At 38.1% G+C, this 26,487-nt stretch overlaps 2 protein-coding genes and 1 non-coding gene across 3 annotated transcripts; all 3 read left to right on the top strand.

The window, feature by feature from the left end:
• The first annotated feature begins 1,595 nt into the window (after positions 1-1,595).
• zgc:110319 (uncharacterized protein LOC796111 homolog) lies at positions 1,596-6,406 on the top strand. Its single transcript, XM_037685761.1, has 8 exons — positions 1,596-1,664; positions 3,090-3,193; positions 3,317-3,443; positions 4,619-4,685; positions 4,783-4,894; positions 4,978-5,041; positions 5,231-5,405; positions 5,762-6,406. Exons 1-8 carry the CDS (start codon positions 1,600-1,602, stop codon positions 5,828-5,830), a joined length of 783 nt encoding a protein of 260 aa, XP_037541689.1. The 5' UTR covers positions 1,596-1,599; the 3' UTR covers positions 5,831-6,406.
• Positions 6,407-6,596: 190 nt separating this feature from the next.
• ccar1 (cell division cycle and apoptosis regulator 1) lies at positions 6,597-26,423 on the top strand. The gene is made up of 26 exons (XM_037679360.1): positions 6,597-6,643; positions 9,043-9,203; positions 9,370-9,548; positions 9,644-9,751; positions 10,062-10,094; positions 10,285-10,475; positions 10,596-10,722; positions 11,330-11,449; positions 12,542-12,734; positions 13,538-13,682; positions 13,773-13,922; positions 14,044-14,269; positions 14,771-14,884; positions 17,249-17,415; positions 18,209-18,419; positions 19,564-19,644; positions 19,812-20,003; positions 22,468-22,659; positions 22,766-22,984; positions 23,075-23,180; positions 23,312-23,394; positions 23,477-23,617; positions 23,750-23,870; positions 23,962-24,144; positions 25,867-26,072; positions 26,165-26,423. The coding sequence occupies exons 2-26, from the start codon at positions 9,092-9,094 to the stop codon at positions 26,234-26,236; spliced, it is 3,672 nt and encodes a 1,223-aa protein (XP_037535288.1). The 5' UTR covers positions 6,597-6,643; positions 9,043-9,091; the 3' UTR covers positions 26,237-26,423.
• LOC119421271 lies at positions 14,927-14,993 on the top strand. The gene has a single exon (XR_005187356.1). It is a non-coding gene; the product is annotated as a small nucleolar RNA SNORD98 (small nucleolar RNA).
• Positions 26,424-26,487: the final 64 nt, after the last annotated feature.

A 26,487-nucleotide genomic window follows, 5' to 3' on the forward strand; every position in this document is an offset into this window, starting at 1 on the left:
CCATCCATCCATCCATCCATCCATCCATCCATCCATATATATACATATATATCAATCAATCAATCAACCTTTATTTATACAGGTAAATCCCATTGAGCCTCGAGGACTCATTTACAAGAGACCTGATTTCAACAAAGAAAGATGACAACAATGGACAACAGCAACAACAATAAACAATTATAAAAAAAGCATACTACAGTTTTTTTTTTTTTTTTTTTAACAAATAGGATGGCTAAAAGGAAAAGGTAACAAAACAAAAAACAGCTAGATTCCAAGACAAATGTAGAAAACTAACAACAGGAACATGTCTGCATTGGTCCCTGCCAGGTGTCCAACAGATTCTTAAAGACACTTAGAGAGGTCAAGGTCGAGAGCTTCAAATCTATATATATATTTATTCATGGTCATGTTCCATAAGTATGTTACATGTTCATGTGTAAAAATAATTTGTGTCTCTCTTTTTTTTTACTCCCAAGAAGTCATAGGTTGTTTTTAAGGTGTCTTGATCAAAAAAGATTTTTAGACTTTCTGCTGATTTTCTGTTTGTTTGTTTGTTTGTTTTGCTTTGACTGTTTTTCTCTCAAATTTTTTATCCATTACCTGATCATTTTCAGATTATTATTTTTGTTTGTTTGTTCATTACAACACATAACTTTGACTCATGAATCATTCAGGCATTAAAAGGCTTCATAGACTCATGAGATGAACACACAGTATGTTGTGCCTACACCTAACAAACAGCAACAAATTGGACACTTAAGTACCAGCAACCTGTCACTAAGACACAATTTCCCATTTATTTACTTTAACACATCCAAGAAAACTACTGGCACTAAAGGCGATCCAGTTTAACACTTAAAATTAAATTTTACCACCAACACGATGATCTCACTGAGCTTTGAGCTGAAAACTTGATCAACTGAATGATGATTCATCTCAAAGGTATTTGCTGGATGCTTTCCTTTTTAGTCTTTGTAGCCTTTCAGACTTTCCAGAGACTCTTCATTTACTGTACACTTTTAGGCTTGACACTTCTCTTTTTTTCTCCTCACTAATTTTGATATTTCTTCTTGCGCAAAACGTTGTCATGATTATTCACAAATACCAGACAGAAAATTAGTTTTATAAACTAGTCAAAGGAAAAAAAAAAGACAATACGTACAGTGAAAGACTTTAAAAATAGGCCTACAGTAGATAAATTGATCAAAACCCACACAAAAAAAAAAACCTACAAAAATATATGACTCTTCAGAAGTGTGGAAAATATTGTTGGTTTAAACTTTTGCAAAAACTAATAATGTTGTAACCCACAGAATGAGTATTTAGGTTTGAAAACAATTTAGTACACATTTCTCTGCAGCCTCCTGATTTCTCCATTAGTCAGCTGTTATGCTTATTGTAATTTAAATTTTATTTTAAGACAAACAAAAGTTTTATTTATTTATTTTTATTGGAATTGAAATAGAAAAGGTACATCTCAGGACGACTACGGTTGCGAAATACGTATTTTCTACGTAATTTTACGTAATTTTACGTGATTTTACGTGACTGTACGTGACTTTTTGACCACTCGGGGTCCTCGGATTCATAATAAACAAAATGGCGGCGCACATGAGATGGGGATTTCGGCAGTTGTTACGGACTCAAAACACCTCTCACTTTAGGTTTGACTCTTTTCATCTGTCTCACATCATTTGATGCAGCTTTTTACAAACTGATATTGTGAGTTGTATTGCTTTTAAAATACGTAAAACAATTTTTTTTCGCGTTATTATGACACTAACAACAAGCTAGGTAGCTATTAAACTGTCAAACAAACAATCTGTTTACCACTCATATTATAACTTATTTAATCTACATATATATTTATTGTACATATTCTATAAAAATAAACTGTCCAGATGACTCGACTGAGAATTACTGGGCACTTTACGGTAATTAAGTTTTTGACTTTTGTCCTAATCCAAGGTATTTAACTTATTTGCTAAACATTAGTCAGAGAGTCAGAGTTTCTTTATTGTCATTCGCATCTCATGTGGTACATGTGGTGGAGCGAAATTATGTACACAGGGTCCCAGTTACATCCAACAATAAAATGTATAAGAAAAACAGTAATAACATCTAAGATATGAACTAAGAAAAACATCAACTAAATATACACTAAGCACTCATAACATAAAACATTGAACATCAGCACAAACATGAACATGAGTCTGTGTGAGCGGATGTGCACGCATGAACACATCAACATGAAACAGATCAGCAGCAACATGAAACAGATCAGCAGCAACATGATGTGGTTTTTCACAGTGATTATTCTGGTTAGAGATTCATGAGTCTAACAGCCTCAGGGTAGAAGCTGTTCCTCAGTCTAATGGTTCTACACTTAATGCTCCTTAACCTCCTTCCTGAGGGGAGTGGGGCAAAAAGTGTGTGTGCTGGGTGGGTGGGGTCCTTCATGATGCAGGTGGCCCTCTTCCTGCATCTGGAGGTGTAGATGTCTGTGATGGTGGAGAGACTGACTCCAACAGATTTCTGTGCAGCCTTCACCACTCTCTGCAAAGCTTTTCTTTCTGCAGCTGTGCAGCCTCCATGCCACACATTGATGCTGGACTCTTCACTGCACACCTGTAGAAGGAGGTGAGGACTGAGCTTCCCAGACCAGCTCGTTTCAGCCGTCTGAGGAAGTAGAGTCTCTGATGAGCTTTCTTGATCAGGCTGGTGGTGTTGTTGCTCCAGTTGAGGTTGTCATTCATGTGTACACCTAAGTACTTGTAGCTGGAGACCACTTCCACCGCAGATCCTCTTATGTTCAGGGGGGTGTAGGTGTTTTTGTTCCTTCTGAAGTCCACAATCATCTCCTTTGTCTTCTTCACATTGATGTGAAGGTTATTCTCTTTGCACCAGCTCTCCAGGTGTTCCACCTCTTGCCTGTAGCTGGCATTAGCTAACATAATGAGGAGTTCACAATTTTGTGACAACTTTTTTAGACTTTTATTGATACACTTAACTGTAAAATGCTTTCACTGATCACATAAAGCATAAAGGACACATAACAAAATTTAATTCTACTTTTTTAATGTTTTTAGGTGGTTCCCAGAAAATCTCAGAGGTTCATCCAGCTCATTGTTCACAACCCAGAACTTCAGAGGAGTCCAGTCTCAGCCCGGGACAGGAGCTACAAACATTACATGTTAGAAATCAGTGTTTGGACACCTTTTATTTTGCTCACATGTATAAAGCATGCAGAGTATTATTGTTGCCATAAATCTAAATATGCAATTTTCCAATGAGCTGGTTTTGTGATGTCTTTCAGCATCCATCCAGACTGAAGATACCCCAAACCCAAGAAGCTTGAAGTTCCTTCCTGGTAAATCTGTTCTAGGAAATGGGACGCTTGACTTTCCTTCCCCGAGCTCAGCTGGATGCTCATCTTTAGCCAGGTATTGTCTCTAAATTTACTGCTCTGTTTCATTGCACTTAAGGTCAGTATAACTGTCAGCGTAAGTTGCGGTATGTAGTTTAAACTTTTGGGGAGCAGTGTTAGCTTGGTGGGCAGTTCCACAGTCTTGTAATCCTGAGGTGATGGGTTTGAGCTCAGGTTGCATCAGGAAGGCCAGCCAGTATAAAACAACTGCCAAATCTTTCATGCAACCCTTGCAGAATGGAGCAGCTGAAAGAAATTAACTTGTGCAGTTAGAACTTTTTTGTTTTATGACTATTATCATGTAAAAAAAAAACACACTGATCAATCAATCAACTTTAATCTTTATAACATTTCATGAAATGGAAACTTGTCCTTGACATCTGTCTTATGAATAAAAGTGAAGGCTTTTGGTTAAAGTTTTCTCATTTTTGAGTGTGATATGCAGTTAAGTACAAACAACAGATCTAGTACAATTTGTAGGTTGTTATTTGCAGGTTGTTACAAAAGTATGTATGTATGTGTATGTATGTGTGTGTGTGCATGCAGCACTGAGTTATCCAACATTTCTTTGTATTTTACTTGCAAAGTATCAGAACTTGTATTTTTTAAAGATTTTTTAGCAACATCTCCAATCTTTCTGGAGTTGCTGATGTTTAATGTATTCTTTAGAAATTGGTTCCCTTTTTTATACAAATTTTTAGTGGTGTGCCAAGTTTTTCTAGATACAAATTCACTTATCTTTGATATAGTGTAACTACTGTTGGTGATATAAAAATAGTACATTTCAGTTTTATGTTGTACCAAGAACTTGGCTGCATCACAAAAAAAATCATTTTATTGCTCTTTTATATGCGTTTCACCAGTTTTGAAGGGAACATTTGCAGTGTTCTTGGATCTTAGGATACAGACATGATAATCAAATCTCTGTGTGAAAGCACAGACTTCTCGTTGTCTCGTTCAGACAAAAATAAGTTTTCAAAAGTTTTTTTCATTCATAAATTATGTATCAATGCTAAGTGAAAGAGAAAGGGAAAACTTTTGTTTTCTGTTTAAAATTTATTTTTAATGAATGTGTGCGTTCGTTTCGTGTTACATTAGTTTTTAATCATATTGATGTTTAAATAAAGTCAAAACACAAATTTTATTGTGGTGCGTTTTTTCCTATATTATGTAGCATTGTGTTTCTTTCAGGGACCTGTTTGAAATTGAAGGAGTGAAAAGTGTGTTTTTTGGCCCCGACTTTATCACCGTTACTAAAGTAAGCACTAAATGCACTTTTACAGCTTCCAGTCGTTTTATTCCTTTTGAAAACTTTGAGTAAGAGATTATATATGAGAGGTTTGTCTTCCTTTCAGACAGACGAGGATGTGGAGTGGACAGACATCACGCGTCAAGCTCGAGAGGCTATTGCTAAGTTCTTTGAGAGCGGTGACCCGATAACAACAGGAACAGTGCACCACGAAAGCAGTGAGTAATCAGTTTGGCCGAGTTTGCTTCTAAAACTGAAACGTGTGTAAATATTGCCATGTTTTTCACTTTTTTCATTCCAGGTTTTTCTGAAGATGATGATGAAATTGTATCAATGATAAAGGAGCTTTTGGACACCAGAATTAGGTACAAAAATGTCAAAGTAAAAATGCAAATTTAAATTATGTTCAGAGCTTTTCTTCTGGTTACTTTTTGCTCAGAACTTGCAAGATGTTAAACGCCATTACAGATAGTTGTATTGAGATAAGTTTGTTAATCTGTCCTTTGTGCTGCTCTGTTCTGTACTAACTGATATGGTTTATGTATTTCACAAAGACCTACACTGCAGGAGGATGGAGGTGATGTCATCTTTAAAGGTTTTGAAAACGGCACAGTCAAGTTGAAGCTGGTTGGATCGTGCACAGGATGTCCCAGCTCCACGGTGACTCTCAAAAACGGCATTCAGAACATGATGCAGTTTTATATCCCTGAAGTGAACAAAGTGGAGCAGGTGATTGTTGCATCTCTGTTTTGTTTTATTTGAGGTATTAGATGCTAGTTGCAAGACTATGTTTTGCTGTTTTCAGAATAGTATTTAATGAATATTTAACTCATAATATGCAAGAGACATTGGTGAAATTTAGCTTTTTTTATTTTTCAGATTAGGCTTTTCTTAAAGAATTAGTGGGAGAATTTTTTTTTTGTTTTTTTGTTTTTGACAAGAAAATATGACACAATAGATAAAACCATCTAAGAGAAAACTTGATGGATTTTTTTTTAAATCTGGGTTTAGTTTTTGTAGTTGAAAAGCTCGATAATAATATCATTAATGACTTTTACTTTACATTTTATGTCGTTTTTTTCCAGGTAGAAGATGAAGTGGATGACATTAATGCAAAGGTTTTTGAAGAAGTGGAAAAAAAATTACAAGACTAAGAACTTTCTCAATCTACAATCTCACATATCTTGCAGTAATAATAACAACTCCTGGCAACGAGTTATTCCTGCAGAGAATTATAATACTTTACTGAAAGGAAGTGAGAAAATAGTTTCACGCTTTTTATCGCCATACTTTGGATTATCCATCTGTAATTTAAATGTATATACTGTATGCTTTATTCATTAAACATTATATACTGTGTGGGGAAAAAATGCATTAATTGTTTTCTGTCTAAACTACAGTGTTATGTTGTGGATTTAAAAATGTTGATGTATTTATTTCTTATAGTTATTCCGAAATATTTTCTTAAGATTGAGATTTTGCTAGTGTTCATGACACTGGTTAGTCTCATTCAATATGATGATCTGACAGTTCACTGACAATTACTTTACACCTATGATAACAAAACAGTTTTTACATGTGAATACATCAATTAATACTAAAATGAACTGGAAATGGGGCTACAAGCATTCACTAAGCAAAAGTAAGGTTACAGTGTCACATCTTATGATATATTTAAGTTGTTTATATGGTTTGTTGAGTTTTATTTAGATTTACTGTATCACATTAAAGCTGACTGGATGAAACCACCTCCATTCTCAGGGCTTCATTATTTTTCTTGTCACTTCTGGTTGTTTTTTTGTTTTTTCTCAGTGTGTGGTAAACAACAATATTTTGTTCAAAGGGTGATTTATATTTTCCATTTTATGTTTTTAATCTTTTTTTCCTAATTTAAAGAGTTCAACTTTGATCCGATTCCCTGTATTGCGCATGCGCATTTCGTGTCTAGACTCGAGTCGGGCACAGCGGTGAGTGGCGTTAATAATTTGTAATTTCACAGGTTACGGTTGCGAAAGTTAATTGTGAATTTGCATCGTTTAGATTCTAATGTGCAAAGGATGTGATGTCATTCATGTTGAGCTTTATTTAGTTAATTTAGCTTTGGTCATGCACGTCTAAGTGTCCGAGGGCCTTGATCTAGATATCAAACCTGCACGAGGCTAATCTGGCAACAAAGCTAAAAAAATGCTAACAGTTAGCCATCTGCTTTAAATGAATAATGCTGTAGGTTAATTTGTTTGGAGCTACGAACGTGTGTTAACTGTGATAATGAAGTCAGAATCTAATTTAAAACTTCATATTCAACCACCTCAGACTACACAAGTAAAACATTTATCTTGTAAAAATGCATTGGTTAGCTGCTCGCGTTAGCTATCTGTCAAGTGGCTAACGTGTTAGCAGGACTGACCGTCGCGGCTGCTGCAGTTTCAGCAGCTGCTTGGTTATGAAAAGCTCTTGATAACAGAGGTTTTAGCGTACACATTTCTATTTGTTCCAGTGTATGTTTCGTTTTTATGTAATGTATATATTTTATGCAGACTAAATAACATCACGTTAACATGAAATGGCAAAATATCACTGTGTCGTGCTGCAACTGACTTATTGGGGTGAACCTCGTAGCTGTCTGGTGAGATATAATACATTAAAAAACAGCTACTTTTATAGTAATAAAGAGTACAATACCAGCAGTTTATGTATTTACAATAAACTTGTCCAAACAATCTTGTAAAGGAAGTCGAAAGGGCACAGTTTAAATCTATAAATTAAAACACTATGATGACACCTAAGTTTTCATTGTTTCATTCATTCTACCTTTATTTAGACAGGTTAATCCCATTGAACCTCGAGGACACGTATAAAAACAAATATTTGGGTGCAGAAGTCTATTATAGACATTTAATAAAGCCATTAAATCATATGCAGTCATACTGTGAGTTTGAGAGCATCTCGTCAGGGAAAAATTAATTTCTCGAACTGAAATAGAGAATTTCAGCAAAGTTTTTATTACACACAATCATCTTTGATTACTAATACTAACACAAGGGAACACAATGTTTTTATAGGATTTATTGGATTTTTCCTGGTAAAATATAATGAACAGCTCGTGGAACATCCTAAAAAATATGTACTACATACTTCTTTGAGAAGTACAGTAATCCTTTGTATTTTCTGCAGGATCAATAAAGTTCTGTCTTATCTTTCTGAAAATTAACACAGCCGCTTGGATGAAATGAAAAAAGGAAATAAACAAGCAAGTTAACAGCTCACTTTAAAAGTTTAGTTTCCAAACATGTGCTTCCACTTACAGTGAGGCAGTGACAGTAGGAAAGAGGAAACGTACAAGGATTTTATGGCTTTCCTTTTTTTTTTCCCACCTCGCCTCTTGTTTTGTTTCTTTCTGGCCTTCTGGCCACCTCAGAGCTTTTTTATTCAAATGAACCTAAAAGGCTGAGCCCTGCACTGAAGATAAACTCTTCTTGTTTCAGCAGCACCCTCCTCTGCTTGTACTGTCAATAAAATAGACTGGCGAAGTGTAAATAGACAGGGGTTTTTTTTTTTGTTTAAAATTTAGAAAAACACTCAAAAGTATAAGCATTTTTAAAAATCGCATTGTGTTCTGTTGCTTCTGTGTCTCTGGGGCAGCGATATTTCAAATAAATATATTTGATAAGGTGGTTTATACAGTTATTTTGTTCATGACTAACTCAACATACTTGTTTGTCCTATGACATACACAAGTATTTTGTTTTGCTTTTGTAGCTGAAACAAGTTTCTCTTTAAATACAGCTTTAAAGTACTTTTAACCAACTGCACATAACTCTGTACTTTTAGTTCTTGTCAGAACAAAAAGTGTCCAGATGAATGAGATGACTAACTCTTTGTATTGTTTGTGTTTGCTGTCATGCATAATTGTTCTTGTTGTTTACAGCCAAAGCGCACAGTTACAACAGTTTCCAAGGCAACTCTCGACAGCTTTCTCTACAGTGTAAATGCTGGCTCTGTAGTGATGACTTCAAAAAATGTGCCTCACTTTAGATTTTTAGATATTTTATCATTGTTTTAAACAAACTAAAACTGTTCAAACTACTTGGAAAAAAAATCATCCACCCTCATTGTGCACAAAAGTCAGTCAATGGTAATGACTTGTGAGGTCATTGTGAAAAAATATTGGTCAAAAGATGTCTTTGAATGGTTAAATGTATTTATTATACAGTTGATGATTGTGAGGACACAACGCTGAGTCAACACCATGTTTGATGAATTCTGTTTTAGACTTCACTGTTTGTTTTCTAACAACTGAACATCTGCACTTCGGATGCACTGAGCGTTACACCTTGGGTTTGATGTAATGTGTTTATGTTTCCAGTGAGAGCATTTGCCTGGTGAGTAAAGACTGCCCTGAACCTGAATGAGCCATGGCCCAGTTCGGGGGACAGAAAAATCCGCCGTGGGCGACTCAGTTTGCTGCCACAGCGGTGTCTCAACCAGGCCACTCAGGACAGTCCCTTGACCTCAACAGTCTGCACTGTGAGTAAAGCAAGCACGATGATCTGGATTAAATTTACTTTAAAAGTGCATTTTAGTCTTTAGAAGAAAATAAATCTTGAAGTGAACACAAGCTCTTTTACAATAACATGTCCAGGATAACATCACATGCCAAAATATGTACTTCTATTTTCTTTTACCCATGCAGCTCTTGGGGTGCAGCAACCGTCTCTTTTGGGAGCATCTCCCTCTGTTTACTCTCAACAGTCAGCTTTGGCTGCAGCGTCCCTCAGCAACCAATCTGCAGCCAATTATCAGCTGTCTCAGCAAACCGCTGCGTTGCAGCAGCAAGCTGCAGCGGCTGCTGCAGCAGCAGCACTACAGCAGGTCAGGCAGGCAGTGTTGCGCCTAAGGCAGCAATCTGTGCATCTTGTCATTGTGACACTTTAATCGACTGCCCATTTGTTCTTTAATGTCTTCAGTCTCAGATCAATACAGCGCTCCAGCAGTATCAGCAACAACAACAACAGCAGCAGCAACAACCTCCCCAGCAACCCCCTCAACAGCAACTGTACAATGTACCTCATCAGGTGGACAAAAGGCTTTTGTGTCACACTTTGCATTTAGATTAAAATATATTACTCAGTTTAGACATCATGTGGCTTCATGTTTTGGGTTGCATCTTTACTAGAAAATAAGTGAGTCAAAATAGCGAAAAGATTGTCAAACTCGAACCTTTCTAAGGTTCAATTTATAAGTTGTACATTATTTAAATCCTGAATGTTTTTAAACCATTATTTACTCAGTTAGCATCACGTTTACATGTCATTAAAATATTCAGAGGATTGCTTGAAGTTTAATGAAATGGTCACATTTTTTTCTTTTCTTTTAACTTCACAGCTTCCTCAGCCTCAGCAGGCTCTGATCTCTCAGGTAAATACATTTTAAAATTAAATGTATAAACTTTAAACGTAGGTCAGTTTTCTCGTGTTTAATTCAAGAATGAGTCAAGTTGGCTACCAAAATGTATCTTTTAATTTTCTTGCAGTATTCCCCACCCAATCAATTTGTCCTACATTTAGTCTGTTTTATGATCTGTTTTTAATGTCTACCTGTCCTTCAGCCCCCCGTTGCGTTGCCCACCAGCCTGGGCTTGTCCAACCCCCAGCAGACAGCCCAGATTACTGTGTCATATCCAACACCTCGTTCAAGCCACCAACAGCAGCCACAGAAGCAACGAGTCTTCACTGGTGTGGTCAATAAACTGCATGATACGTTCGGCTTTGTAGATGAAGATGTCTTCTTTCAGCTCAGGTGAATGGGGAGTTAAATGCATTCAATGCATCTTAATATAGTTTCATACGGTTTGAGTTACTGTAATATATCATTGATTATCTTTTCTTTGTTTTATTTATTTTTTAATATCTTTCACAGTGCTGTGAAAGGGAAGACTCCCCAGGTCGGTGACCGAGTCCTGGTGGAAGCTGTGTACAACCCAAATATGCCCTTCAAGTGGAACGCCCAGCGCATCCAGACCTTACCTCAGCTTGCAAATCAGTCGGTGAGAACATCCAGAGGTTCTACAACTAAATACATGTAACTTTTAAAGTAAAGCTTAATTTCTGCTCGAGTTGTCAGCCTTTTATTTGTTGTTGTTTTTACCTTATCATACACTATTTTACAGTGTTATTCAAACAGTCTTGTTTCATATCAGTCAAAAAAAAAAAAAATCAGTTTCTACTTTTATAAAGAAATGTTTTGTAGTCCCTTACTGTTTACCAACTATTTAGGGGGATTTTGCGTTGCACAAAAAGTGAACTATAGATAAAAAAAAAAAAAAAAAAAATTTATTATAAATGCAACCATCTTTTGATTGTTTGAAACTGGTCGGGTTAGTTTGTGTTCTGTTCGTGTGTCTGCCTCAGTTCATGTGGCTTGATTGATCTGTGTAAATAAACTAGTAAGATTTATTTACTGTTTTCTACAAAGGTATTTGTGGGATGGAAATTAAAATATATTACTTCAGTTATGAGTATACAGTACAATCAATATTCTGGGGCATTTACTTATACAGCTATGTGATTCGTCACTTTTTGCCCTATTTTTCAAATTTAATCTTGTCTCTTTAACCTTTCTGACCTGTGGATGTTGTCTTCAATCCTTTCTAGCATCAGCAGCAGCCCCCGCCTTTACCTCAAGCAACCCCACAGCTCAGCAGCCTGTACAATGAGCCAGGGATGCAGCTGCGCTACACAGACATGCACTCCACTGGAGACAACAGACAAAATGTAATCCCCTGGTCATGAAATGTATATTTTTATAATCATTATAGCACTCAGGTCTTCTTGATTTATCGTCTGAATACTACTCACTGTTCCATTCCTAACCACTATTTAATTATTTATTGTTCTATTAGTCTCTGTTGTTGAAAAATACTTGTTTGATATTGGTTTTGTTTCACATTTGTTTTTATTCTACTACAGGTAAACTTTTGTTATAATGTTTCTTTTATATTTTCTAAACATAGGTTTTTTTATTTGTACAGAAAACAAACTAATGTTACTTAAGTTCTTACCTTGAAAAACTGATCATTTAAAAAAAAATTATAGTTTGATTTTATTTTTGCCTTAGGATGTTAGGTTGTGTACGATGGAGCTTTAGGGCCAAGCTAAGAAAAAAAATTACATTATGAGAAAAAAGTAATAAAATTACAAGAATAAACTCGAAATATTACGAGAAAAAAATTGAAGTATTACAAGAATAAAGTCATAATATTACGAGAATAAACTCATAATACGTCCTGGGTCGGTTCGGACCTGCTGTGGACAGTCTCCAGTGCGAGTCACTGTGTTTATGAAGTACTGTAGTCCACCATCACTTTTGGGTCACTGTTTGTGAAATATGCCTCCATCCACATAATGTCACGACTAAATCCGTCAGTGCAGTCATTAATTACAATGCCATATGGCTTCAGTTTATCATAAGAATCCATAAGCCACAGTGCGTTGGGAACCCTGCTATTGTACTGCCGACACCAATATTCATAATTTTACCGCTGCTGTAAGACTGCTTTTTCATCTCAGAGTTCTGATAATATTATGAGTTTATTCTCATTATATTATGACTTTATTCTCATAATATTATGACTTTATTCTTGTAATACTACAAATTTATTCTTGTAATATTATGACTTTATTGTCGGACGTTTTTATTCTTGTAATACTATGACTTTATTCTCGTTCGTAATGTTGTAATGTTTCTTTTGTTTTTATTTTTCTTAGCGTGGCCCTAAAGCTCTGTCGTAGTTGTGCAGTTCTGTGAATGTTAAAGTTTTTTTCAAGTTTGCCTTTGAACATTTTTTTTATCCTTCTTTCTTCTAGAGCCAGCCCCAGGCTCCTAACATGATAAAGCCAACCCCTGCCATGCTGCAGTCGCTACCTCCCCCAACCACCTTGAGTTTTCCACCCCAGGCTCCCCCACCCTCTCTCCTGCAGGCTCAGCTTTCTGCCACCTCTCTGACCCCCCTCCTCCAAAACCCTCCTCAGCCTCTGCTTCCACAACCTCCACCCAAAGGTAAAGTCACAGCTTTATATGTTCTGGCATTGTGCTGCTTTATATTTAAAATTTCTTTTCACATTTGAATAAGTCTTCACTTTTTATTAGCTGGCTCAACAGAGTCAGAGGTTCTTTATTTGTCACTCGCATCACATGTGGTACATGTGGTCGAATGAAATTTTGTACACAAGGTCCCAATTACATCCAACAATACAATGTAAAAGAAAAACAGTAATAAAATCTAAGATATGAACTAAGAAAACATTAACTACGCTAAGCACTAATAGCATAAAAACAGTACACCGAACATAAGCACGAGCATGAGTCTGTGATCAGTTGAGTACGAATGAACACAGCAACATGAAACAGATCAGCAGCAGCATGAAACAGATCAGCAGCAACATGAAACAGATCAGCAGCAACATGATGTGATTTTTCACAGTGATTATCCTGATTAGAGATTCATGAGTCTTAACAGTCTCAGGGTAGAAGCTGTTCCTCAGTCTAGTGGTTCTACACTTAATGCTCCTCAACCTCCTTCCTGAGGGGAGCGGGGCAAAAAGTGTGTGTGCTGGGTGAGTGGGGTCCTTCATGATGCAGGTGCCTCTTTTCCTGCATCTGGAGGTGTAGATCTCTGTGATGGTGGGGAGGCTGACTCCAACAATATATAGCTGTATAAGTACATTTACATAAAATGAACCCTGTTTTAGTCGTGTTTCATTCAGTCAGTTGGTAACGGTCAACACGCAGCATTTCTGACACGTTTTATCACAAAAAGGACTTTCTCTGAAACAATTTAAAAAACATTTTTTTCCTCCCAGATGTTTTTCCTGGTGGCCTGCTTCAGGTCCCGGTGAGAATGATGCCACAGCCGCTGCCTGTTCGACGACTCGAGCCTCCACTTCGTTTCCCCACTCGGAATGATCGCGCCCCTGAGCTTCTCCTCAGGGTTAAAGACGACCGCAGGTAGGACGGCTGGGTTTGATTTTAGCTGCTGACCGCGATCACTTTTTCATAAATGTGCCTACGCTAGTCAACGATTGGATGATTCTTTAGCAGAGACAGAGAGCGTGAACGAAGGCGATCGAGGGAGCGCTCGCCCACACGCAAACGCTCAAGATCACCACGACGTGACCGCTCCCCGAGACGGCCTCGCAGGACGACGCCCCGCTACACTATACAGTTTTCCAAGTTCAGCTTAGATGGGTAGGTGTCATTGATTTTTAAATGTTTTTACCTTAAAATTTTGCTGATTTTAGATTAAAATCTCTAGACTCCACAAATATATAAAGTGTTTTTGCTGATTTAATTTTTTTAATTTTTCCAGCCCAAGTTGTGACCTGATAGAGCTGAGAAGGCGTTATCCGTGTCTCTACATTCCAAGTGACTTTTTTAACGCAGCCTTTACCTGGGTGGATGCCTTCCCTCTCACAAGGCCCTTCCCGTTTAGTAGTACCTGTAACTTCCACATTTTGCATAAAGAAGTGGGTCCTCTTGTCAAAAATACTGCTGTGCTGGAGCCTCCTGATGTTAATCATAATTACAGCGCTAAGGTACGGTAGTAATAAACTTGTTGTCTGTTGGAAAAACAGATGGGACAGCTTTTATTCTTTGTTAAATGTTGACGTTGCAGAAATTATTAAAAATATATATATATTTTTTCCAGTACTAAGAAAATAATGCTGCAGTCCATTATTAAATTAAAGATTGTTAATATAATAAATCTGGAGCAGAACTTGGTCAAAATGTGTCAGTATTTAGGTTTAAATATGAACAAACTTATTGCTTATTTATTTTTCTGCAAAAGATTGACTGTAGGAATTAGACGGTCTCATCTGCAACAAAGACGGGTGCTTCAACAAATTATTACTTTTTATTGCACATTATCTTCTGTGCATGGACAAACAAATTGGATAAATTGGTTTGAATATGTAAGGAACTTAAAATCATCAAAATGCTGATTGTGACTAGACGGGTTCACTTTTTGTCAGAATAATTAAAAGCAGTGTATGTTTAAAAGAGTTTTGTTCCTAAATCAATCTTTAATTTTTCAGGTGATGCTGCTAGCTAACCCCAGTTTAGAGGAGCTCTATCATAGATCCTGTGCTCTGGCTGAAGACCCCCAAGAAGTCAGGGATTCTTTCCAGCACCCTGCAAGACTCATTAAGGCATGTCAAACCGTTTTTAGACTTTTACAAAGAACAGGGGCTGACGGTGATGTCTTAATCCTATTCCATTGCTGAAAACTTCCAATGTGGAAATTTCCTGGCTGATGTTAGCTGTCTTGTGTAAATAACACTGGTGAGTGTTTTCTCACCTGCTTGTGGATCTTTAGAGGTATGACTTTGTTCTTCCTCCTGTCTTTTATGGTTTGCCTTTTGTCTCTATCCCCCTCGCCTCATTTCCACCTTTTTAAACACCTACCGTATTTTCCGTCGTACACGTCGCACCGCCCTATAAATTGCATCAGTCCAGATATGTCTAATAAAGTGGAAAAATCCATACATATGTTGCTTCGCCGTATACGTCGCATCTATTATGCGTCACTGCTGACGCGTTACGTTTGTTATGCATCACCGCCGACAACCCGGAAATGTGGACCGAACCTGGAAATGTGGGCCGGTGTTGTGCCAAAAATGGATTGGCTGCCAAGTGGCAGCCACGAGAGCATGCACTGGAGGACTTTAACAAGAATTTAACAAGATTAACACTTAAAAACAATTATTTGTTTGCTCAAAATTATAGTAAAGGTGTGTCTCAGTCTAACTTTTGCTTAATAAATGCACTTTGACGGTCAAATCAACTGCATTTTCAAAAGCCGATACGCAGAAACATGAACACGCAGAGGGCGGCTCGCTGTGCATTTCTTCGAAATTTAACAAGATAACCATCTAAAAACAATGATTTGTTTGCTCGGTATTATAGTAAAGGTGTGTCTCAGTTGAACTTTTACTTAATAAATGCACTTTACTGGTCAAATCAGCTGCGTTTTGCCGGGGCGGCGCAGCAAAATGAAGCTAATTTGACAGTTTCTCCAGGCAGACGACGGTGGCAGGCTTTGGCAAGCTGATTGTGTCATTAATAGCCTCTTTTACCTATTACATGATACAACGACGTGCCATACTACTCAAGCGCCGTCTAGCGGCTGAAAATGGTGGTGTTCAATATTTTCAGTCAGAATGAATGAAAACTGTCATATCTCTGCCAAAAATTGGTTTATAAATATGGGAAAAAATCCATAAATATGTCGCTTCAGCCTATAAGTCGCAGGGCATGCAAATTATGCTAAAAGCTGCGACTTATAGGCTGAAAAATATGGTATTTATGGATTTTTTCCCCCATATTTATAAACCAATTTTTGGCAGGGATATGACCATTTTCATTGATTCTGACTGAAACAAAAAAATGAGCAGTACCACTTTCAGCCACTTGATGGCAGCAGAGTAGTAATAGTAGTGTGGCATGCTGTTGTATCACGTAATAGGTAAACGTGGCTTTAATGACAAATTCAAAAAAGTTCAAGACAAAAACAACTGGACTTTATTTATTATACTTTATTGTTTTGTATTGTATTGTTTTTTTCTTGAACTTTTTTAATTCACCATGTCCTGGATGACTGAGAATATTCACCAGCTATTAGTGACTCAATCGGCCTGCCATAATCCCCCCACCTTCATTCTGCTCGCTGCTTGGAACCGTGAAAGCAGCTGCACCGCCCCGTTCGAAATGCAGCTAATTTGACCATTAAAGTGCATTTATTAAGCAAAAGTTAGACTGAGACACACCATTGCTATAATTTCAAGCAAACAAATAATTGTTTAGGTGCTTTTCTTAATTTTCGGAGAAACGAGCCGCGTTCCTTCTCCCTTTTTTCTTCCTCTGCGCGTTCACGGAGCACCGAGGCAGCAAAACTATTTTTGAAACGCAGCTGATTTGACCATTAAAGTGCATTTTTTTAAGGAATAGTTCAACTGAGACACACCTTTGCTTTAATTTCAAGCAAACAAATAATTGTTTTTAGGTGTTTACCTTGTTAAATTTGCACAGCGACTCGTCGCGTGCACACGTTTACATCTGTGTATCGGCTTTTGAAATACAGCTGATTTAACCATCAAAGTGCATTTATTAAGCAAACGTTAGACTGAGACACACATTTACTATAATTTCTAGCAAACAAAAAAATTATTTTTTAGGTGTTAATCTTGTTAAATTCTCGTTAAAGTCCTCCCGTTAACACTCCCGCGACCGCCATTTGGCAGCCCATCGATTTTGGGCACAACACCGGTCCACATTTCCGGATTGTCAGCGGTGACACTTAACAAATGCAACGCGTCAACGGTGACGCACAATAGATGTGACTTATAGGGCAGTGCGACGTGTACCGCGGAAAATACGGTACGTTGCTTCGGCGTATAAGTCACAGAGCATGTAAATTAAGATTATTGGGCGAAAAATAAGGTATTTTGTCATTCCCCATTTCCATCTAACCTTTATTCTCTGGCTGCCCTTTGATTTATTTATTTTTTCTTCAGTTTTTGGTGGGCATGAGGGGAAAAGACGAGGCCATGGCCATTGGAGGTCACTGGTCTCCCTCTCTGGATGGAGAAGACCCAGAGAAGGATCCGTCGGTCCTTATTAAGACAGCCATACGCTGTTGCAAGGCACTCACAGGCATTGACCTTAGTCTGTGCACACAGTGGTAAGCACTCTTATCAATATTTATTCCTATTTATGTTGTTTTAATCCCAAATTTACTATAAGTAATAGATTATTTTATAATTTATTGCTAAATCTTTGCTGGACATTTTGAATTTTTCATATCTTTTTGTATTAATGATAATGCTGTGGTTAATTTGCAGTTTATTGTTTAGTATTTGTGTTGTGTTGTGTGTGGTTTTTTGGGGGGAGAACTTCTGTGTGTAGTTGATTTGGCTCTTTCTGTGACTACTCATACACATGCCTTTTGCTGTAATTAAAAACAAACGCATGGACTTGATGGTTGGAAGCAGTAGCCTGGATCAGAAGACATTACATTTTTTTCTTCATGTTTTTCTACTTTCTGTGTTAAATATCTTATATATTTAACTGGCTTTCAATGTCCTGTTGATTCTGTCTCTCTTTGCACAACTCTAACGTCGTGCATTAAGTGTATTCTAGGTTAAACGCAGAATGTTCATGTGTAAATTGGCTGAAACAATAACTGGGAGGATATCTGGCGTGTGATTTTATTTTATTTTGTTGTTGTTGTCGTGTGTCACCATTTGCAAAATGGCTGCCATAACCTGTGACAACAGATGAAGAGCTGCTGACTGGGTCCATTTGTCTATGCTGTGTGTTGTACGAGATCAGGGTCAATGTAAAGATTTCTGCAGTCGTTCAGTGACCTGACAGGACTGAGTAGCTGTAGAAGGCTCGCCTTAGAAAGGCTTGCCTTTTAAACTGTGCCCTGACCAGAATGTTTCTTTCCAATGCACCCTCTTCCTTTGCGACAGGTATCGTTTTGCAGAGATTCGCTATCATCGGCCAGAGGAGACACACAAGGGGCGGACAGTCCCTGCTCATGTGGAGACAGTGGTTTTGTTTCTTCCGGATGTTTGGCATTGTCTTCCTACCCGCTCAGAGTGGGAGGTGCTGTCACGGCGACTCCAGGAGCAGCTGGCTGAGAAGCTGTCGGCCGAGCGAAAGGAGGCGGATGGAGAACAGGCACTGAACCGCTAATCCCTCTCTTCTCATTTCCGCTTCTCACAGGAAGGCACAGGAAAAATAAAAAAATAAAACTCCCAGACACACAGCAGACACAAAGCACACCTCACCTTTCATGCACACAAAAATGAACACAGGCATATTGATGTTCTTCCAAACGTCACCTAGACTTCTGTTTATTCCTCCACCTGCCCCCCTTTTCCTCTGCTCCTCCATCAGCACCTCCATCCTCCCTCACATCCAGCAGACACATACAGGGGAAGCAGTGAGACGTAGGTTGTGTTGTGTCGTGTAGGCCCCAGTCACAATTGATAAAACAGATTCCAGTTTTAAAACGCCACATGATTGGGTGCTAATTTGTTATAATTCACTTTAATCCTTGCATTTTGCAAAGCATTTATTTCACCCTGCATCTACTTATTGTCCTTTAAATTATATGCAACAAATTGGAACTTGAAACCAGTGGTTAATGTTTAACACTGCAACAAACAAAAAAAGTGCTGGAACCTGTGGAGTCAGTTGTGTGCACATAACGTTTGTTGTAGAAATGTGTATTTTTATGATTTTCCGTATCATTTTAATGTCTCCTGACAACGAAAAGAGAACCTCCCCCAAGTTCTTCTTCTTGTCTGTTCTTATTGTTGAATTCTACACTTTCATTTGGACTACATGTAGAATTTGGTTTTTCCAGGACAGATGGCTTCTATGTGATGTAGGTGTATAAAACCCATTAATGGAAGTACCTCAGTCAGAGCATTGTAGGGCTACCCTATCCTCACTTCATTTGGAGGCCAGCTCCAGTTTACCTGATGTACCCACACATCTTTTTGACACACCTGTCATTGATTTTTACCTTTTTTGTGTTCCACAGATTGATTGATTGGCTGCTGGGAGGCATTTCTGTTATTTTATTTATTTATTTTTTGATATAAGAACTAGAGAGCTTCCCTGTGTACGCTTCAGTAGCAGTGGACTTTAAACACAGTCGAGCTCACTAGGACAAAGACAATGAAAGACACATGAGACCTTGCTTCTTGCACGGTTCAGCTTTAAAGTTTACTAAAGCCATGAGTCGTGAGCTGACAGCCATTTTTACTTCTTCTCTCCCTCTGCCTCTCTCTTGTCTTAATGGCTTTCTGTCCAGGAGGAAGATAAAGATGAAGTTGTGTCAAAGGATGTTAGTACTCCCACACACTGGACTAAACTTGATCCGAAATCAATGAAGGTAAACATTCAGGACAAAAAAAATATTTCACCAATAGAGATACAAGAACAAACAACGACGTCTAAAATATTTTGACTTTTTATATCAAATGTATGTTACCAGATGTTGTGGTTCTTTCATGACTCGAGGCTCAACGTGCGAATTAGCTTTGTTTTCTCGTCGTCTAGGTAAATGAACTGCGTAGAGAACTCGACTGCCGCTCTCTGAGCTCAAAAGGCTTAAAATCGCAGCTTATTGCTCGCCTCACCAAGCAACTGAAGGTGGAGGAGCAGGTGGTGGAGGAGCCCAAGGAGCCAGAAATACCAGAGAGCAAAGTTGTAGAGGAAGAAGAGCCAGTTCGCACTGAAGATGACCGAGAGGTACTGAATATTAGTGATTTTTGTGGTTTTATCACTATTAAGCACAGGTGGAAGCTGTTATGTTGTGATCGTTAAATTATTATTATTATTTTGTGTTGTTTCCTGTGATGGGCTTGCGACCCGTCCAGGGTGTACCCCGCCCCTCGCACAGTGATTGCCGGACATGGGCACCGGCGACCCCCGTGACCCAAAATGGAAGAAGCGAGTAAAAGATAATGGATGGATGGATGTTCCCTTTAAAATAAATTGAGTCCACGTTTCAAATTTAGAGCCATTAAGTTGTTTTAAAGCCATAATTATTGTCTAAATATGCATTTTTTTTATTTGAAATGTTATGTTCCTAATACAGTTTCTACATAATTAAATAATTGATTGAGAGTTAATGTAACTTGAGCTCAAGGTTTTTATGTTAAAAAAAAAAAAAAAAAAAGGAAGCATTATAAAACAACAACATTTTCTGAACAAATGACTCATGATTGTTGTCAACAAAATATGACTGCTGATTTTGCTCATTTATTACAAATATTGTGTAAGTATTTAATTCAAAACATTTAAAATAGCATATTTTGACAACTATTATGACTTTAAGCCGAGTGAGTTAGTTCACTGTGACAACCCCTAGGGTATGGAGCAGCCAAAATAAAAAAGATAAAACTACAAAGTTCCTGGAGAAACTTTGATGGGGACTGCCAGGCTTCTGCCGATTAAAATTGTTGATGTGACAGTGCTGTGTGTTGGGGTTCGCTGTCAGCTACCACTATACCAAGTTTCCGCTGAATAGCTCTAAAAATGGCAGCGTTATCATATTTTTTTCTCTTTTAGCTAAGGCGGACATCTTGGGTATTTAATTTGCATTAGGAATGTATAACAACTTGCTCCCAGCTACAACCATACTAAATTTCAGCTCAATATTTCAAAGAATGACCGAGTTACAGTCGATTTTGTGTTTGCTGTGGCAGCCATCTTGAATCAAAATGGCTCCAAACATTAATCAGTTCTAGACATTTATCAGATGATTACTTTCTGTGAGTTTCAAACAAATCCAACGGTGAGTTTCTGTTTTCTTCAGGGACCTCTCTCAGTCATGTGACTTGACAGCATCTTTGTTAGCAAAATATGTCACCATAGTAACTCTGATTGTCAATAAAAGTAATGGCCCCCTTCTCAAGATCGAGCTGGTCGTTTTGATAAAACTTTTGTGGGTGTACATGTTGTGGTTTGGCTGCATTAACGGTGACGTAAGAAAAATAAACGTTTATTAGGTGTAGAATAATGGGTGCCTTCCATGCATTGCAGTGGCAGTCCCCAATAAATATTTTGCTTTAAGCAACATTGGAGGGACAAATTAAATGTATTTTCCTTGTTTTCTTTTGCTACTGTTGCCTACATTATGATAAACTGACTGGTGACTTTTCTTAAAACTAATATTTCTTTCAAAATAGTCATAAAAAAAAACCAACAACTTAAGAACTTGTTGCTAATTTGAACAGACGGCGCGACAATAAAACATCGTCGTCTGCACCGACACCTGGCAGAAAGTTTGAGCTCGCTGATCAGAGTGAAGTGCAGCACATCCAGGTTTTTATTTAAGTTGGTATAAATGTTTACAGGTCAAAACTCTTGAAAGGGAAAATAAATAGGATAAAATAAATAAAAAATAAAAAAAGCTTTTCCTATCAACAGCCACCACCGATGGATTCAGGTTGCCATTTGTCATCGTCCAACTGTGTTATATTTATCACAAGTAATAATTACTCAGCTTTCTTACAAGATGTTATACCAGCTCATGCTGTTGTTTGCCTAATTAGACTTATTGTCACATTGTGAGTCTGGTCAAAGATTCCCATTAACTTTATTATTTATTTATTTATTTATTTATTTTCTTCAACAGCTGATTATTTTATTAAACAGCAGCACAAACATTTATTGACAGCTCTAGACAAAATAAAGATCACCTCAACTTTATTTCCTGGGATTTTGTCAACCTGTCAAGAGAGCAGAAAACTGTAGCTGTGGGTGTTAATCGTGTGCTTAGCCTTCTTTGGATTTATTCTGGGATGTTCTAGGTCATATGTGTCAAACTCAAGGCCCGGGGGCCAAATGTGGCCCTCGTTGGCATCTTCTCTGGCCCCCAAGATGACACGTGAAACGTAAAATACTTTTATCTCTTGAATTTTTTCAGTAATATTTGATTATGGTGTTGAAAGCACAACAGAGAACATCATATGAGACCAATCAAACTCTTGTTGAGGAACCTGTGACCAAGAAAAGATGTTGAGTATCTGACTTGAGTTAATTCGCCCTTAGTTTGAAAAAAGTTTTAAATTTAGTGGGTTTGACAGCCCAGTTCCAGGTGAAAATAAGATGAATTAAAACATTTCTGGTTCTTAATTTGTTTTGTGGTTGAGAAGCAGATGACCAGAAATAGTTCTTGGACTTCATCTGGTGTGTTCTTCTCTGTTAGGAGGAGGAAAGAAAGAAGATGGAGGAAATCGAGCGTCAGAGGAGAGAAAGACATTTCATCCTCCCCGATGAGTCCACCATCCTCGTGCACCCCAACTGGGCCGCCAAGAACGGTAAATTTGACTGCAGCATCATGTCTCTGAGCGTGCTGCTGGACTACAGACTAGAAGACAACAAGGAGCACTCGTTTGAGGTGAGACTTCTTTCTGCTGACGTTTTCTCAGCTCGCTTGTTAAATGGTGGATTACAGCCGTTTGTCGCCGATCTGAGTCGAGGCGCGCTGCCCCGTTTGTGCACAGATCTCCTTGTTTGCTGAACTGTTCAACGAGATGCTCCAGAGAGACTTCGGCTATCGAATATATAAAGCCCTCGCTGCTCTTCCTGCGAAGGATGAGAAGAAGGACAAGAAGGTGAAAAAAGATGGAGAAAAGAAAGAATCTGAAAAGCGTGAAATAAAAGATAAAGAAGAAGAGGGCGAAGAGCCAGCAGCAAAAAAGACCGAAGATGAGAAGAGGAAGGTAAACCTTGCAAACCTTTTTGGTTTGTTAGCACGTTATTGTTCAACGTTGTGAAGTTTGTTTTAAAAAAATAAATAAATCTTCCAAAAGGAGGAGCCTAGAGATGACGAGGAAAATGAAGATGAGGGCAGCACAACTAATGCTGAGGAATATGACCCCATGGAGGCTGAAGACGCAGAGGATGATGAAGATGATGGTATTTCATACCTAACTTTATTTTCTATCCATGCGCCTTGTTAAACTCATACCAGACATTTTACACAAAACATTCAGTTTGATTATTTAGTGTCAATCATGCAGTTTGATTCCTTTTTGATTTTCTCAAAGACGACGACGACTCCAACGACCGAGACAGAAAAGACCGCAGAGATGAGCGCAGGTCGTCGAAAGAAAGATCCTCCAAAGACAAGGTTTGCTTGTTTTTCCTGCAGGATTATAATCCAGGTGTCGATGAGACGATTGCAGATTTAAAACTTGTTTCTGTTCCATCAGGAGAAAAAGCAGATGGTGACGCACGACAAGGACTTGCTCATGGCGTTTGTCTACTTTGACCAGTGCCACTGTGGATATTTGCAGGAGAGGGACCTGGAGATCCTCGTGTACACACTGGGTCTGCAGCTTTCCCGTTCACAGGTGAACACCTCTACACCTTCCTTTTACAAATCTGGTTCTCTTCATCTCAGTCTTCAGGTGTCAGATTAGCCTTTTCACCTTTTAAAAAAAATTTCAGCTTAGTTCAAGTGACGCGTCCATTTCTGTTTTCAGGTCAAGATGCTTTTGAACAAACCTCTTGTCAAAGAGACTTGTTACTACAGAAAGCTGACAGACAGGGGGAAGGACGAACCTGTTCCCTCCTTTAGTGAAGCCCAGATAGAAAACCCTTTAGGTGAGCTAACCTGGATCTCCTGTCTGATTATAAAACGTTCTTTAAAGTGTAGGGTCTTGACAGCAAGCTGTCCTTTCTTTGTTCCCGTCAGGTAACCAAGAGCTGTTTCCTGCTCTGAAAGCTTGTGCTCAGCCAGAGACCAGTGAGTCCAGTAACCTGATCGTCTACAACGGAGCTATGGTTGATGTCGGCAGCATGATGCAGAAACTGGAGAGGAGTGAGAGAGCGAGAGAGGAGATCGAGCAGAGGCTTATTGCACAGGATGCACAAAGGGGTATAATCCAGATTATATTTTATGCTATCTTGTATAAATATATCTATTTTTCTCTTTACACGGTGTAAAATGAAGTTTAGCATTGATTGACTTGGTGAAAAACTAGAGCAATTGTATTTTCTGTGAAAACAATGTGAACATGGAGCTGACTGACTTTACTGAAAGTTGTTGAAGTTAAAACAAGTAGAACAAAAGCTTAAATCAGCAAAACTGTGGCTCAAACCTAAATGGAGCGTAAGAATACAGAAAACAGAGCAAGTGAGCTGAAGTAGATTTCCAAGAACTGACATCTATGGGTAAATATTTTGTGATTAAATAATCCAAGAACTGTAAAAGTTCCAACTACTAAAAGTCATAGCAGAAGTCGAGCTGAACATTTTGACATGAACGGTTAAAATAAAATCCAGTAGATGGATGTAGGTTTTCAAAAAACGCACAAAAGCTGTAACTGAGAAAATAGTGACTCAGCATTCAGTAAAGGCTAACTCAGCAGATATTTGTAACCAAGAAGCAGCAGATCTAAAGGAGTGCAAAGAGGTCAAAAGAAGCCTGATATATTTTAGTAACAGTAATGAGCCGTAACTCAAACATTTTTCCTACAGCTTTCCTTTAAGTTAGATTTTTTTTTGGCTGTGTCATACATATTTTAAAAGCATTACACAGTTGAGCAATATTAATAATCCTATTTATTAATGTAGGTAGTTGAGCAGGCAAACCTAAGAAACAATTTAAACATAAATGTCTGCTACTGAGCTTTGAGGGTCAGTAGAGTTACGTGGAGTGGTTATGAGTAGTCAGTAACTTACCTGTTTTGGGTAGATCAGAACTGTGCAGTAGAACAAATTGTAGACCTATGAGCTGGGCTTACAGAAACCTCTAATGCTCCATATCTGATGACTAATTTGAGCATTATCAGCTAATTCCACATTGTTTGCACTAATTTCACCTTTTTCAGCTTAATTCAGCAAAAATGTGCTTTCTCCACTTCCTTATAATTTAAGCTGCCTTAGCTACTTTTCGGCAGTTTTTTTTTTTTTTTTTGGTTTGTTTTTGCTAATTTCAGCTTTTATTTATTTATTTCAGCTTAACTGGGCAAACGTGTTCTTTCTGCATTCTTATGCTAATTTAAGCTTGTTATACCTTTTCAGCTAGATTTGTAGAATTTTTTTAAGCTAATTTCCGCTGTTTTTAGATAAATTCAATAATTTCTTTGTAAATACTGCTACTTTCAGCCTAATTAACTTCTTTTTGCTCATTTCAGCTTGTTATGCTCTTTTCAACGTTTGTCAGCAAGTTTAAGCTTTTTCTGCTATTTCAGCTACTATTCAGCTGTTTCTATGCTAATTTACCTTTTTCAGCTAATTCCACTTGTTAAGCTCATTTCTGCTTCTTTAAGTCTAATTGGGAAAAGATATTATTTCTGCTTTCTTCATATAATTTAGGCTTGTTCTTCCATTTCAGCTACATTTCAGCATGTATTTTTAGCTAATTTCATAATTTAAGAGCAGTTAAAACAGTCAGGTCTATTTTGACCGGGAACGCTAACACGACAGGAGGGTTACATGAAAAAACATTTAACTGCTCAGCTGCAGTGAAGTTTCATATACCATAGTCGTTCTAGTTTATATTAGTGTTTTGTTTTGTTACGAGTCATATGATCTTTGTTTCCCTCTAGTCTCTGATTTGAGTCACTGATTCTTGGTCTTGTGCGTTTTGTTGCAGAGGAAAGCGAAAAGGTCAAAGCTGAGTTGGAGCAAGTGAACAAAGCTCTGTCCACGGAGCTAGAGGAGGTGAAAACCACCCTCAGCCAAACTGAAGAGACCCTCAGCACCACGACGGAGCAGAAGAACATCTACTACGAGCTGATGAGCAAGTCGGCCAGCTCCCTGATGTCCACCGTCAAAGGCTTGATGGAAGTGCTGACCGAGGTGCCGAGTGTTTTTAAAAAGCGCCCAAACGCTGTTCGTTTACTCAGAGGAGAGAAATGAGCTCACGCTCGGTGTTTGTTTTTCTGTTTCAGGAAGTGGATAAATCTGATGAGGTCGATGGCGATGAAATCGAAACGTCTCAGGCGAACGGCGCTGACGACTAACTCCTCAAAGAAATGAAGCTAATCTGTAATCCTGATCTTAAACTGTAAATATTTACTGAACGTGTCATAGGATGGGTTCATCTGAGCCGACCGTCTCATCTATGTATATAATTCATAAATTTAGTTCTACGTGAAGTTGATTATTTTTTTCTTTTCTTACTGACAGTGATTTTAACCATGACAGAAGGTTGAAACGCACCCCGCCGCCCGCCCCCGCCCCACCCGCTCCACCACGCTCTGTGCGGCAGCTT

Source organism: Nematolebias whitei, chromosome 1, assembly GCF_014905685.2.
Source record: "Nematolebias whitei isolate Nwh7 chromosome 1, NemWhi1, whole genome shotgun sequence".
Lineage (NCBI taxonomy): Eukaryota > Metazoa > Chordata > Actinopteri > Cyprinodontiformes > Rivulidae > Nematolebias > Nematolebias whitei.

Bases quoted from the DNA above. Each gene is read 5' to 3' on its own strand.
- zgc:110319 (XM_037685761.1), top strand. From the start codon at position 1,600: ATGGCGGCGCACATGAGATGGGGATTTCGGCAGTTGTTACGGACTCAA. The intron at 5,042-5,230 runs GTACAAAAATGT...TATTTCACAAAG, and splicing joins CTTTTGGACACCAGAATTAG to ACCTACACTGCAGGAGGATG. The intron at 5,406-5,761 runs GTGATTGTTGCA...GTTTTTTTCCAG, and splicing joins AAGTGAACAAAGTGGAGCAG to GTAGAAGATGAAGTGGATGA.
- ccar1 (XM_037679360.1), top strand. From the start codon at position 9,092: ATGGCCCAGTTCGGGGGACAGAAAAATCCGCCGTGGGCGACTCAGTTT. The intron at 24,145-25,866 runs GTATAATCCAGA...GTTTTGTTGCAG, and splicing joins TGCACAGGATGCACAAAGGG to AGGAAAGCGAAAAGGTCAAA. The intron at 26,073-26,164 runs GTGCCGAGTGTT...TTTCTGTTTCAG, and splicing joins TGATGGAAGTGCTGACCGAG to GAAGTGGATAAATCTGATGA.